The sequence below is a fragment of the Phocoena sinus genome, chromosome 14, assembly GCF_008692025.1.
Source record: "Phocoena sinus isolate mPhoSin1 chromosome 14, mPhoSin1.pri, whole genome shotgun sequence".
Taxonomy (NCBI): domain Eukaryota; kingdom Metazoa; phylum Chordata; class Mammalia; order Artiodactyla; family Phocoenidae; genus Phocoena; species Phocoena sinus.
In genome coordinates this window covers 58814760-58830717 of record NC_045776.1, presented here as the reverse complement: position 1 = coordinate 58830717, position 15958 = coordinate 58814760, and the positions used below count along the sequence as shown (strand labels likewise).

Below are 15958 nucleotides of genomic sequence, written 5' to 3'. Positions count from 1 at the left end.
AGAAGGAAAAAAGATCAGGAATATCAGAAATTTAAAACATGCAATATGAAAGATCCACAAGGTCAAAGGTTCTCTCTTTGAAACAACTAATAAAACCAACAAAATGTTGGCAAGAATAGTCAAGAAAGAAGAAGGAGAAAAGGCACAAATAAACACTATTAATGATGATAAAGGACAGATAATAAGAAAATATGAACAAATGTATACCCTTGAGTAAAAAATTAGACAAAATTCACAACTTCTATTAAGATATTCACTACAAAATCAACTCAAGAAAAACTAGAAATCCAGAATAGTCTTATAACTACTGAAAAATTCATAACTAAAAATTTTACCATGAGGAGAATGCCAGACCTAGCCAGTTTTGTAGGTGAGTTCTAAAGATAATTTGCAGTAGAAACACAACATTGTAAAGCAATTATACTCCAATTTTAAAAAAAAAGGTCACACCTAAAAAAAAATAAAGATAACTTGAATCTCACATGGTCTCTTTTAAGGGAACAGACAGAACACAGAATGCTATCTAATTCATTTTAAAAAGCACATGTATTTTTCATTCTAAAATGAGAAAATAAAAATACAAGAAGGATCATTAAGAGACTAGTAACTCATGGACATAGATGTAAACATCATTAGTGAACAGCCTTCAGCAATATTTAAAACATATCATGACCAAGTTAGGTTTATCTCAGGAATGAAGGGTTGGTCCAAAATTAGAATATTAACTACAGTAATTAACCCACCACGCTAACATGTTAAAAAAGAGACATAAAATAATTATTTTGTATAACAATAAATGCTAAAAAAGCATTCTATCAAATTCAATATTTATCTATGGTAAACAGTATTAATAAACCAGAAATGGAAGGGAATATCCTTAAACTAATTATGACTAATTATTAATCATTAAAAGCCTTTTCTCTGAAAATCAGGACCAAGACAATGATGCTTGTCAACCTAAGTTTTATTCAGTGTTGTACTGGAGGTTCTAGTGAGATTTATAAATAAGAAAAAATAAATGTATAAGGATTAAAAAGAAACAAAACTGTCAGTAATGAAAGTTGACATGATTTCTCCATGGAAAACTCCAGAATAATCTGCAGAGAAATGACTGAAATAAAGATTGCTGAGAAATGTTTCTGGACAAAGGAGCAACATACACATATACATACATACACACATACGTATACACACATATACTTATATACCTGTATCTCTATATATTTATACATGTACTCTGTATACTTGCAATAAAAAGAAAATGTAACTTTAAAAGATACTATTACCTTAGCAAATAAGTACACATAACTACAAGATGTACAAGATTTCATGGAGAACATTTTGAAACTCTGCTGAAAAATATAAAAGAAGATCCAAATAAAGATCCAATATTGCCAAGAAGCCAATTTTCCCGAACTTTATAAGTGGATCCCATGCAGTTCCAAACAAAATGTCAGAGTTTTTCACGAAGCTGACTGTATAAAATGTCAGCTTCATGCAATGTCCATTTTTCATGGACAGGGTGATTCTAAAATGATGCCAGCACAAAGCTTAAGGACAGCCAATACATTTTTAAAGAAGGACAAAGCAAGCATAGAAGAGGTCGTACAAGTCAGTAGGAGACATTAACACCCTAGTAAAAAAACAGGCAAAGCATATGAACAGTTCACAAAAGAAAATTTTCACGTGGCTGGTGAACATATAAAGACATGTCCAGTTTCAAATGGAGCAATAATGAGATACTCTTTTTCTACCTATCGAGCTGGCAAAGATGATAAAAAAAAAAAAGACTAATGCTTATTTGAGTGCTGGTATGTTGAGGTAAGCATTCTCATGGAAAGTGCTAACGGCGTGTGTGAATTGGTTCAATTTTTCTGGAAAGCAAGCTTTCAACATAACAGGTTCATAAAGAAACTTAAGCATCTTATATACTTTGAACCATTAATTCCACCTCTTGAAATCTATCTATGGAAAATAATGGAGGTAAATCCAAAGAATTATTCATAGCAGTGTTCATGGCAAAGACAAACAAGGTATGAAACGATTTATAAAAAGATTCTAATGCATTAAAATATTGGATGGAAACTTACTGAAAACTGAGAGTAGGTTTATGGGTGATTTTTATTGTCTTTTTTTTTTCTTTACACTTTTCTTAAAATTTCAGATTTCTTTCAAAATTTTCTTTTTAAAAAAACACGATAAAATCGGGACTTGGAAACCTTTAAAAACATATTTTGTTACTTTGCATCCTTACAAATGGTTTCCATCATTAAAATAGAGAAAAAAATAAAATCAAGCATTCTCTTTAGGCAGATAAATTATGTTAATTGGATTTATAGTATATTCTCTTCATGTTTCAAGAAGTAAGCTTAAAATACACTTAGTAATCAGCCAAGTAAAATATTTTGGCCATAAAATTGGCAAGGAACTCGAATGCATAATTACCTAAAGCACATAAATACAATACATATAAAAACATATGCTAGACGTTTATAATTACACTGAATGCATTATAATTACTCAGTATCTCTTGTAAATTTCCCTGAAGTACACAGATGAAAAGGCTTTCCACGTGTCCCTAAAGGGCAACAATGGAAGATAAAGGGAGTGAAGAAGTTTTTAAAAATTTCGAAGATGCTGAGTAATAGGTGAAGCCCATTGAGGACATAAAGCTACTTTGCTTTCAGAAGAAATTGGAAAAGTCAGCATGTTCTCTTTCTTTTCAGAGACAGGACAGGTCAAAAAGGCTATGGCCTCTGATTCAATATTATTTTGGTCTGAATAAGACATGTAACAATAATGTGGATTTATATAATATAAAATGTGAAAGAAATTAATTCCAAACTTTTAATCCATGTATTTCCTTATTATTCACGATCCTTACAAACGGGGACAGTGGGGATTAGAGATGGAGTGGAACTCTGATCACAAACACCTTTCAGACACGGTGAGGACTTTATACAAAAATGTACTAATGTCGGGCTTCCCTGGTGGCGCAGTGGTTGAGAGTCTGCCTGCCGATGCAGGGGACACGGGTTCGTGCCCCGGTCCGGGAAGATCCCACATGCCGTGGAGCGGCTGGGCCCGTGAGCCATGGCCGCTGAGCCTGCGCATCCGGAGCCTGTGCTCCTCAACGGGAGAGGCCACAACAGTGGGAGGCCCGCGTACTGCAAAAAAAAAAAAAAAAAAAAAGTACTAATGTCACTACTGCACTCTCTCCACTTGGCCTTCCCAGTGTTTTGGAGATGAGGTGGGAGTTAGAAATGAGAGTGGGAAGAGGTTGAAACAGGGAAAAGAGAGGAGGAAAAAAGAGGAAGGGCACATCAGGACAGAAACTCCCTCGTTCAGAAATGCTGAATAAACTCAAAACTGGCAAGAGGGGGCCAGAGAACCACCCGTGGGTCCCAAGTGATGGCCTTCTACACACCAGTGACCGCCAGGCTTCAGTTTTCAGGCAGCTGGTCAGGGCTGCCCACTGGAGAACATTCCATCCATGGAGATACATCACCCAAAAAACATCCCATCCATGGAGAAGCATGAACCAAAAAACATCCCCTCCGTGGAGATGTGTCAACCAAACTGGGAGTCCGACATCACCAAGGTGACGGCTCGACTAATGATACAGAGGCTCTCGGAAGTGCTTGGTTTTTGGAACTGACCCACTTGCTTCAGGGGAGGTGAGTGGTTTGCTCAAGGGTCTGGGGTTAGGGTCTCAGCGAGACTCTTCAGTGACGTGACAGGTCAAAGACTTGGGATTCAGTCTTCTCATGGCCAATCCACTGTCCTTTCTACTTCTCAGCACTGTTCTTTGAAAAAGAATAATTGCCTTTTCAACTGGTTATTTTTTGCATCATTTAGTCGAAGCTGAGACATGTTATCTTGGTCTTGCCTGGAGGTCAGAGATCCAGTTCACAAGGTTGTTACCGTTATGTTGAATCACCTCATTGAAAAAAGATGCACCTTCTTCCAGAATCTCTTCCAGAGAGGATCTCTGAGAAAACCTTCAGCTTCCACACACAACTTGCGTCTACACTTCCTCTTCTCCCTCCCTCTACTGGGTTGGCTGGCAGTTGTGCAGCAATCCAGGGAGACAGCCTATGGGATCTATGCCTCTCAAGAGCAGCAGCTTGATTTTAGCTTATACCTGGTCCTGGTGGGTTTCCGACGAGCCAGGCTGGCTGATATCTGCTGAATAATTTCCCTGCATTTCTTGACAAGGAAAAGCCAGCGCAGGAGCAATGTCGGAGTGACCGCGCTCTTGGAGCTGAGATGCTGAGCAAGGTTAAGGGGCAGCATCTGCTGATGCTGAGATGCTGAAACAAACCAGAGTTGGCGCTGTCAGCGGGGCCCCCGGGGCTGGCTCTGTTCTCTGCCAAAGGACAGAACCCTTCAAAGCAAATAAAACTGCACGGAGTAAAACAATGCTCCTGCCATGAAATCACAAGTCAAATCAGTAAAACCCAAGGTTAACTTCTGTAGGTCTGTGTTTCGTGGTGTTCCATGAAGAAGTTATGTGGTGTAGTGGAAAAGAACGTGGCCTTTGGAGTCAACAGATTATGGAGTAAATCCCACCACTCCAAAGTGGGATGACCTTGGGCAAATGACTTACATTCTGAGTCATTCCCTCATCTGTGAAATGGGTGTGATAACAGTGTAAGAGCATTGTGCTTAGAAATATCTATGTGTCTCTCTCTATCTGTGTGTGTATCTTTGTAGAGTGCTACTACATTAGGGTTAGGGCTAGACCAACGTAGGTCTAACCGTCAACATCATCATCATCATTCTAGGAACCAAGCAGGATTTCATGGAAAGTCCACCCCTCAAAACCTTGCTCCCCCTGAAAATACGTCCATGATAACACAAATTACCTTTATGAGCTTTGAATCTGTGTAGGATGACATACAGTTTCTCTCTTGCAATAGTCATGTTTTGAAATGCATTGAAGTCACTAAATATTTCTACATTATTTCTATTAGGGATTAAAAAAGAAATGAAAGCAAATATGGAACAAAAACATTTACCCTAATTTTTTTAAACATATGGTTGGCATTCAGTGAGTAAAAATGATCAGATGGAACCATGCCATTCTTCCCATTTTTAAGTGACGGGTATTGGTAAGGTTCAAGTTGGTCAGCACAGTTTTTCCTGGCTGGACACTGCTAATCCACTTGCTCCTACGTGATGATGTGTACCATTCTGAGTGTGTATTTGTAATAGCTCTATCCACCTTTAACTTCATTTCCCCTTCTAGGGGTGTATGTGTTGAAATACACAGAAATCAATTCAACAAATGTAAAGTAACATATTTAGCAGTGTTTCTCAAGTATCTATTGGATAATCCATTAATGTACACTTTACCATATTATCAGCTAATACATTGCCCACGGTATTAGTACTGCCCACTGTGTTATTCTAACGCAGAGCTATGAGACCGTGGACGGCCTGGTGTCTGGTAACATCCATGTTGGGTCTGAAGGGAGCTGGCAGGTGAAGGAGGAGCTGGGAGTCACTCGAGGCAGAAACCACGACGTGGAGCACAGCCCAGAGACACGAGGTGCTGAGGGTGTGAAAGGTGGCAGGAGCTGGGCCTGAGGCACGTGGCGGGAAGCTGCTGTGGCTACAGTGACAGCCTGCAGCAGGCCCAGGGCCGCGTCCCAGAGGACTGAGCGCTCTCTGCTAAGGAGGGGCCTAATTTTGCAAAGAATCCAGAGCAGATGTTTTGGCATCACATGTGATAACATCTGTGTTTCCCAAACAAAACTGGTTGCAGAGTGGAGGGTAGATGTGAAGGGGGAGAGTAAATGTTGAGAGATGAGGTCGGGGAGAGTTACAAGGGGGTGGGCAAGAGATGAGGGCGGCCGGTGGGCTGGGAGAGGAAGGGATGGAATTGGAAACGGTGGGAGGGGGACTTGGGAGGTGCTAGGATAGGACTTGGGAGGTGCTGAGGGGAGGTCGCGGGGAGGGGCAATCCCACTGTGCTGAAGCCAGCTGGACCAGGTCAGCAGGCGGTGACAGCATCCACCTGATACCAGATACACACGAGGTCGGCAGGTGTGGGATACAGGCATCCCGACAGTCCCTTCTGGGCCGGGTCCTGTGACTAATGGCACCCGACACTAAAAGCATGTTAACAAGTGGGGAAAGTGCCTAACTCCTCCCGGGGGAGATAAAGACAGTTCCATTGACCAGCTTCAAAATGGAAACCAGACGGTGAACTAGAACTACTCCAAACAAACTGGAAAAGGTCCACCACCATGAACTAAAATCAGAGGGAGGAATAGAGAGTCGTGGGAAATAACAATTTTTAACTAAATTTTCCGAAGTTTTCTGAGTCCAGGATATTATCAGGAGTGTGGGCAAAAGAAAACTGGATTAAAAAAATCAGCTAGCACATAAGACGTCCTGAAAGCAAGCATGACAAAATGGAGCACGCAACAAATAAAACAGACACTTTTATATTTGTAGTTTAGTGAAAAATCTACCGAGTATTCACAGTAAAAATCAACCGTCTCTGTTGCGTTATTTAAAATATGCAGAGATTTTCATCTACTAAGAAAGTATTCATAAACACATACACTTGATTTTCCCCAAACAGCTTGAAGCAGCCTCAAAATTTCACATAGAAGTGTTTTTTTTATCATTTTCTCATGGACCTGGCTCAGCATCACCGTAATAATTAAAGGAAAAAAAAAATGTCAAAACTTACTTGGCTGCGGCAGCCACTGGAGGCACAGCTGTTGTGATTCCTAATGTATTTGCAGAGCTTGCCAAGGCTCCCCCATGTCCCCATCCTTGGCTTTCAATGGTTTTGTTTTGTTTATTTTGTGTCCTGTGGGACAGAAAATAACCTGCACTGATTGTGGCAATTGATGGACTCAGCTGGTGCCTCAGAATGTGAAGCGGGAACTGAAAAGCACATCTGAAGAGTGTGCCGGCTGGAGGTGAGGGGAAGGGGGTGCCTGCACGCTGGACCACCCACGAGCACGGGCCAGCTGTGTCGGCAATGGTTCCAGCAGGTAAGAACACAAAAGCACCTCTCATTCCACCTGCCTCGGCCTCCGTTTTCAAAACCTAGCCAAGTGGCCGTGGGCACTATTCTTAGAACTTTTCTAGAGGTACCAGCCCACTAGCCCCGCACGGGGAGGGACCAGGCACAGGGCGCCCTTCTCCCCAGCGGCACTGCCGCCCACCTGGGGATGCTGGCCTGTCTTCCCAGCTGAGGGCCTTGCTGTCGAAGGGCATCTCATCAGCAATTAGAACTGCAGGCTCCATGGGGAGGAAGTGGTTTCTCAGGGAGTGGTTTTCTCTATTTAGGTTTCACTGGCTTCCCTGAGGTGGGAGGCAAGTAAATTAAACAAACAAACAAACAAAACAAAACCAAAATGAGACTCACATTTGGAGGGCAAGTGAGACTTTTTTTTTGCTAAGACAATTCCTTCTTAGCTCACCACACTTTGTCAAATATAGACAGAGCCATCAAATATGACACTGTGCTTACACTGAACAAAATCAGCTGTTTTACTTAGAAAACGGGAAGGGTGAGAGGGGAAAATATACAATCCATACATTTTTTTTGGTCTGTTTTTGTTTTTGTTTTGCGGTACGTGGGCCTCTCACCGTTGTGGCCTCTCCCGTTGCAGAGCACAGGCTCCGGACGCGCAGGCCCAGTGGCCATGGCTCACGGGCCCAGCCGCTCCGCGGCATATGGGATCCTCCCGGACCGGGGCACGAATCCGTGTCCCCTGCATCGGCAGGCGGACTCTCAACCACTGCGCCACCAGGGAAGCCCCTACAATCCATACATTTTAAAAAGATCTACAAGGAGCTACTAGGAGTTAGACATATTTAAAAAACTCCAGGTTCCTTGGAAAAACGCATAGGTTGTACTTAAGCCTGAAGATTTTGGCATAAAGCCTCCAATTCCCCAATTTAAACTGAGCAAAAAACCAGTCTCCATGTTCAATTATAAAATTAATCATCCGTGTTTGTACCCTAGAGAAACACACAGGATAAAAGTAGGTGGGGTCAGGATAATGCTTTTCTAAATAAGTTTAGACATATATGCACACACACACATAGTTGTTTGAGAAGTAGCTGCCACGAGTTACTTAGGTTTATACATTTCAGATCTAGTAACTGGAAAATAAATTTTTGTGCTCCAGAGCAATATTAATTATTAGCTAATAAAAGAGTACCATCAGTGTTTTTCAGGAGGTCCTATGTGGGAGTAGTTTTAAATTGCTGTCCTTCCTTTATCTTAATTTTACAACGATAGCAACATACATTCTTTCAGAACTGCACAACTATTTTCCTACTTCAGGTTAATGTTTTTCTGCTTGGATCCCAGAAGACAATTAGATCAGTTCAAAAATCCAGGACCAAAGAAGACCTTCTGGGGACGTCAGAGGGGCAGGAATTCATTCTCCAACCGTGCAGGGTCACCCCTGAGGCTGGGACCCCCTCCGTCTCACTCAGGTAGCAGGGAGCAGCTCCCACATCTAGGGCAGGGCCTGCTGGCTCAGGACAGAGCTGGAGAATCTTCCTTTTCACTCCAGGTGATAAAGGCCCAGGAGTCTGTTGGGGCGGCCGCTCAGGCCTCCACTGCTTCCTGAGTGCAGCTGGTCTCCTTTCTCCACTTCTGGTAAACCCACGGATCTCCTCCAAGCGCTTAGCACAGACTGATCTTTGCTTTTTGGAAGAAAGAACCAGCTCCTCTTTTGTAGCAACGTAAACAAACTTGCCCTTTCCACTGGGTCTTTCTCCTGAGATCCCCAAACCAGTCTGTTGACAGCATGCCATTTTCTGTTCAATTCAGCCTGTTTACTTTTTTACTGTGATTCATGTCTGAGTTTCTTTTGAATCAAATTATTGCACTTCCCTGGTGAGAGATGCCATATGATGATCTTGTTAGAACAAAAACCAAAAACAAACAAAATCTTCTGCACTCAGTGCTGCTCTGTCTTATCCCCAGCATGTTTTCCCTCTGCTTTGGACACACTTCAGTCGGCTACTTGAGCGGTAATGAACCCTTCCAGGGTTAAGGCCAGTTTTCAGATATCTCCGTCTTGGAAAAGATAAAGACGAATTTGTTGAAACAGTGTCAACAGAGAAAAAGTCACTATTTCAAAAGTATTTTACAGTCTAAGTGGCTGGTGTTTCCCAAAGTACATGGATTGAAGAAAACCGACTGATTGGTCAGGTTTTGGTCGCTGAGTCACGGCGGCAACCTGAGGCTTTCTTGATGGTTTCCCTCAAGAAATGCTTCCGAATTGAAGTAATTCATCGCTTCAACAAATCTGGAAGCCAAGCACTGCACTGCATTTTTTTGCATGGGGAGAAAGGGATGTAGTTCATACTACTCTTTTCCAGTAAATACATTTTCCATCTCCCCTTTACTTTTTGGGTGTGGATTATTATCTTTCAAGCAGTTCCTGTGTGCCATGTACAACAGCATTTAAAAATTAAGCTGTTTGTGTGAACAGATCTCCCTCCAGGTACAGGAATGAGATGCATGCGTTACCTGAATTATTCTTCTCTTCCCACGGCGGCCAGAGTGATGTACAAGCTTCTGGGTGGGACACACATGGCCCTTCACGACAGCGCCCTGACTGCCCACGTTCTCTTGCTTCCGCATCTACCTGGAATCCCACTCTTTTGCCTTCTCCTGGCCAACTCCAACACATCCTTCAAGGAAAAAGTCATCCTTGCCCAGACTTGCAACCCCAGCCTTCAAAGTACTAATGCAAATCTCTCTTGTGAGGTTTCATAAGAGGTGCTACACCCACCCCATGACTGCTTCCTCCTGCAGAGGGAGACTCCTGAGGGCAGGGCACTCGGTGTCCTCCGTGTCCCCAGCACCCAGACGTGTCACATTCACCCCATGTGCTTGGTATTCTCCAGTGAACTAACAAGCGCAGCTTAAGGTAAGCTTTTCCCCAAATCCGACCTTGCAAAGACACTCATAGAACCATTGTTTAAAAGATAGTATTCTGTGGTCTGTAGCTACACCATCCCTTAGGACTCTTCTAACTTAGATATGAAAATACTGTTTCAACAATAAAAGTTGACAGCATATACTTTTTTTTTTTTTTTTTTTTTTTTTTTGCGGTATGCGGGCCTCTCACTGTTGTGGCCTCTCCCATTGCGGAGCACAGGCTCCGGACACGCAGTCTCAGCGGCCACGGCCCACGGGCCCAGCCGCTCCGCGGCATGTGGGATCTTCCCAGACCGTGGCACAAACCCGCGTCCCCTGCTTCGGCAGGCGGACTCTCAACCACTGCGCCACCAGGGAAGCCCAACAGCATATACTTTTAAATATTAACTGAGTTTCATATATGCAGTGAGTAGTTTTTAGTATAAGTATGTCCTATGCACTATTTGGGACATACTTATATTAAAGAATTATTCTGTTTATCTGAAGTTCAGGTTTAACTGAGCAAACTGTATTTTATCTGTTAAACTGTAAGAAAGAAAAAAGAGTAAGTTACCGGGATGTAATATTCAGCACAGGGAATACAGTCAATAATATCTAATAACTTTGACGGGTAATCTATAAAAATATCAAATCACCATGTCGTACACCTGAAACCAATATAGTATTGTAAGTCAACTATACGCCAATATTTTAAAAAAGAAAAAATATTTAACTTATTTTCTCAGTTCTCAAACTCTTTGTCCACAGAGTCAAACCTACCTATATATTTAAGTTACTTTTGAATGGCAAGTTTTGATGATACATGGTAAGTGAACTATCTATCCAGAGTGTGAACACAGGAGAGGTACTGAAATTGTAATTGACACAGTTTCCCTGTAAAGACCACGGGGTGAATGCCCTGTCTTGGATCCTATTATAAATTAGTCCTTTCCTCTTTTATTAGCTAAAGCTGCCACTGAATATCAGATTCAGTTCTAGTACTTATGATGCATTAAATGAGTCAAGCCTCACAATACTCTTATGAGGTTGATACTACAGTTATCCCATTTTACAGATGGAGAAACTGAGGCCCAGGAGGTTAGACAGCTTGGTCCAGGCTGAGCTGGAATATCCACAGTCTGGTACTAGAGCCTCTTTCCAAACCACGGCCTCTTACCATCTGATCCTTGAGCTTCACACGACACCAGGCAGCCACACACTCCTGACTTCTGGTGTGGGTTTGAGGGAACGTTGCAGACTTCACAGCAAGATTCAAAGAGGTGCGTTTGGTTAGAGTTCTAAAAGTCAAACTGGGCTTTAAAACATAACTGCTTAAGGATGTTTCCAGATTCACACTGGAATAAAAATCCCCTGGGATTTTTCTCTAAAGTAAGTCGAGCAGGATAACGGCAGCTGGGGTTTGCCACTGCCCCATTAATCCCCATAAACTTGGCTGTGCCTCCAGGGAAGATGAGGGCATGTAATACAGCCATGTGCAGGCAAGGATGGCGAGGGAGAGGGGGGACTTCGGGATGTAGGTGAGAGACTGAGCAGGTGTTCCCCTCTCCCTGCGGCCACTCTATAGATTTACCCTTGTGCCAGCATCACTCCTCATGTCCCGTTTACTCTGTCCCACCACGGTCCTCCCACCCACATCCGCACCCTGTCCCCGGCGGGGGGGCTACTTAATAACCTGAAAATTACTGAGTGCTAGGATTATTCCTAACAGAACTTTCCATCTCATACTTCTCCCAAAAGCACGTTCCTATTTGTTCCCACTTTCCTCTCCAGTATTTGCTCTTTTTTCTTTTTTTCCCTTCCTTCTTTTAAAGAAAGCTGATAATGATTTTGGCACTGAAAAGTTTTTTCTCCCCCCCTTCTCAGTTTTATTGAGATATAACTGACACATAACATTGTGTAACTTTAGGGTGTATAATGTGATCATTGGATACCTGTACATGTTAGTTTTAAACAGTTGTCTCTGGGGTGTGGAGAAAAGGGAGTCCTCCTACACTGTTGGTGTAAATGTTAAGTTGGTGCAGCCACTATGGAAAACAGTATAAAGATTCCTCAAAAAACTAAAAACAGAGTTGCCACGTGATCCAGCAATCCAACTCCTGGGCATATATCCAGACAAAACTATAATTCGAAAAGATACATGCACCCCTATGTTCATAGCAGCATTATTTACAATAGCTAAGACATGGAAACAACCTAAATGCCCATCGACAGATGAATGGATAAAGATGTGGTACATATATACAATGGAATATTACTCAGCCATAAAAAAAATGAAATAATGCTATTTGCAGAACATGGATGCAACTAGAGATTATCATACTAAGTGAAGTAAGTCAGGTAGAGAAAGACAAATACCATACGATACCACTTATATGTGGAATCTAAAATATGACATAAATGAACGTATCTATGAAACAGAAACAGACTCACAGATATAGAGAACAGACTTGTGGTTGCCAAGGGGGAAGAGAGATGGGGGAGTGAAGGAATGGGAGTTTGGGATTAGCAGAGGCAAACTGTTATATATAGAATGGATAAACAACAAGGTCCTACTGTATAGCACAGGGAACTATATTCAATATCCTGTGATAAACCATAATAGAAACGAATATGAAAAAATATGAATATATATGTATAACTGAATCACTTTGCTGTACAGCAGAAATTAACACAACACTGTAAATCAACTATACTTCAATAAAATAAATTAAAAAAAGAAACAGTCTTCTCTGATCCACTGAATAGCTAGTATGGGAAAAAGAGTTTTTTGAACTGTAACTAATACAACATTTTTTTTTTTTTTTTTTGCAGTACACGGACCTCTCACTGTTGTGGCCTCTCCCGTTGAGGAGCACAGGCTCCAGACACGCAGGCTCAGCGGCCATGGCTCACGGGCCCAGCCGCTCCGTGGGACGTGGGATCTTCCCGGACCGGGGCACGAACCCGTGTCCCCTGCATTGGCAGGCGGACCCTCAACCACTGCGCCACCAGGGAAGCCCTAATACAACATTTTATTGCCGAGTATAACAACTCAATCATCAATTATAACACACTTCAGATGAGTATACGCTGTTTCAGTTTGCACTTATAAATCATATTTCTTCAGGAGATGTGAACCGGAACTGATTTTCTGCATACTTTCAAATACGCATCATCTATGGTGTGTTATTAGAAGTCCTAAGGTAGGTATTTTAAAATAGTCCATGAAAAATCGGACTCAGGTTATTTTACGAATTGTTATTTGAGCCTATACCTAATCTCTTTGACTTGAACATGTTTGATAAACATTAGAGCACTATCTGTATTCAGAAGATTGGACAGAACTACAGACATCACCTCTATTCATTAGGCTGCTATTTTCTCAATAATCTAATTTTGTCTTTCATAAGATATTAATGCTTTTGGAAGTCTTGCTCTTAATCCTATTCATTCCTAAGCCAGCCTTTAAAAGTGCAGGAGGAAATATGCAAAGGCGGTCAGTTTCACTGAATTATGAATCAAATCACTAAAGGCAAACCTAAGAATTTCAGGATGGCTAAAATGCAGAACTTCATTTGGAAATGTTTTCTGGACTTAAATCAAACCTTTGGGCCCTGGTTTGTGATTGTTTTCTTGGCTTTGCAGTCTTCTGAACTGCGGTCATTGGTAATATGTGAGGACACACGTGTCAGCAGAGCGAAGTGTGTCTGTGTATTTGCCTGCGTTGAACAAAGACCTGGCCTTCAAAGGAGCAGAGCAGTGGTGGGGCTCCGACTGCTGTAACGAGCCTTGGACAATTAAGCTAAACCCAAGATAAGGCAGCATCTGGGGCATAAAACTGAGGCATCATGAGGGCCCCCCAAGAGGAGAAAGAAGCAGAGTTTGAACGTCGAAGGATAGGGGGTGGTAGAAACTGATTTTAAAAATACTCTAATCCCTGACAAGATGTTTTCCAACTAGGAGCTAGTCAGGTAGATGCAGTACCAGCAACACGTTCTTAGATTTAAAAAGCCATGTGGCTTTCTAATCCTATTTTTACTGTAAGCATGCTGCTACTTTATCTTCACCAATGATTGTGAACTAATTTTACTTAATAAGGTAACAGAGAAATCCAAGCCCCTTCCTTCTCCCCCCTCACCACACATACACACACACACACACACACACACACACACACACACACTCAGTGAAGGTGTGCTCTTTTGAAGCAGACTCTTCAAATAAATTAATTCTCTTCAGTTTGGGAAAGACTTTCCAACAGAATTAGGCTGAGGACAGAGGCTGTGAAAGGGGTGAGTCCTACATTTATATATGGTGCCAGATTATATATCGCTGTTCCTGAAGGCCCCCAAGGGGGGGCCTGGATCCCAGGACAGCGACCTGCTCCCTGGGCTGGCGGGACGGTGACAGCTGTCACTGCCGTGACACTAGCCGGTCCCTCTACTGCCATCTCATCTCCATGCAAGACATTGCTGGTTGGTCTACAACTGTTCTAGGTGGACAGCTTCTTCCACAGATAACCCTCAAAATTATTGGGATTTAACATCAGACTTTATTATAGGAAAAGCCAGGAAAGGTGGTGAGGAATGGGGAAGAGAGCCTGGCAGGCCTCTGTTTTCATGGCGTATTTATGCAGAATAAAGAAAAAGGTGAAGAAGTATTTCTCCTCTTTTCATTTAAGGTAGGACATCCCTCCGGTGGTTAAGTCTCACCGCTGGATGGAAATGGATCCAGGGATGAAACAGCTGTTCCCTTCCTGGCGGCCTCGTGGGCCCCACCGGCTAGGGGAGATGTCGCACAGCCCCCGGGCGCCGCGCCCAGGCGGGCGGAGGGGGAGCCCAGGTGCGGGGTGCGTGCTCACCTCGTACTCCTCCTTGAAGCCGTAGCCCTCCGCGCACTTCATCTGCGTGATGTGCTGAAGCAGGTCGGCCACCCGGATGGCAGGGTGCAGCTGCCCCGTCTGGTAGGGCACGTCGGCCGGCTCGCGCTTCTTGTACGTGTGGGGCTGCACCAAGCTGCTGGTGTCACTGGCCATCGTGTGCGTCTCGTCTGGGAAAAGAAGGCCGTGGAAAAAATGAGGGGAACCAGCAGCTACAACGGGGTCACCGAGAATCTAAGAAGAGGCTGCTGACATCCCCTCAACCTACGGCTGCCACGATCCCCGTGATGGCTCAGCAAAAAAGAAAAGTTAAGTGTCTAGAGATTTCAGTGGGGTTGGCAATACTAGTAGGGATGCGGCAGGAATCTTTGTTTTTACAAAGCAGTCCAAACGATCTCTTGCTTTCCCAAAGCTAGTTGGTAAGAATCCTTTAGCCTTCGGGGGCTAAAGTTCATCGAAGTTTCAGTCTGAAACTTCATCAAGGCCTGGTGCAAAACCAGTCTTGTGTTCTTCCGAAGATTTGTGAACTCATTTGTATGACGATGGAAATCAACTCTGTATGAATGTTCTGTGAGCAAAGAAAAAGTGCACAAGATGGGTTGGCTTACAAAGCTAGCAATGAAAACGTGGACATGATACATGAGATCCAAGATAACTGGGGGGGCGGGAGGGGGAGAGAAAGGAACCTGGTTGGATAAGTCACTTCGCATGCTCCAGGATCAGAAAGCTGGACAGGATACGGTGAGCCAACACAGCACTCATGGGATGATCTACAGGAGCTAACATGCAGGCCAACGCACAGCAGAACCAGCTGGCTTTGTTCTACAGAGAAGACAGCCCCCCGCCCATTCCCTCCACACCTTCTCCATGGGGCGGGCGCATGGGGGAACTTACCATTTATAGGCACTTTTAAGAAGATACATATCAGGAGAAAAGAGGAGGAGAAAAAGGAAACAGGGCATAAGCAATAGTACTGCGTGAATAAGTACAGGTAATTTTTATTTTGTGTTTTAATTTTACAGTTAAGTTTTCTATTCATAGGTGGTCAGAGGGCAGAGCCTCATTTCTCCCATCACCTTAGGATGGAGGTGTTTAATTTAAGCATTCAATAAGAAAAGGAGGTTAAAATAGTATCATAATTGCTTTTCATCCCCCATGAACCAAGC

The 15958-nt window shown here is 42.9% G+C and overlaps 1 protein-coding gene across 5 annotated transcripts in view; it reads right to left on the bottom strand.

Annotated features, from left to right (window-relative positions):
- Window positions 1-15958, bottom strand: part of PTPRM (protein tyrosine phosphatase receptor type M) — a 765589-nt gene that overhangs the window by 131180 nt on the left and 618451 nt on the right. For all 5 annotated transcript variants that reach the window (XM_032602620.1, XM_032602624.1, XM_032602619.1 and 2 more), the window contains one exon: window positions 14775-14962. In XM_032602620.1, the coding sequence (XP_032458511.1) occupies window positions 14775-14962 (188 nt within the window). The remainder of the gene's footprint in view (window positions 1-14774; window positions 14963-15958) is intronic.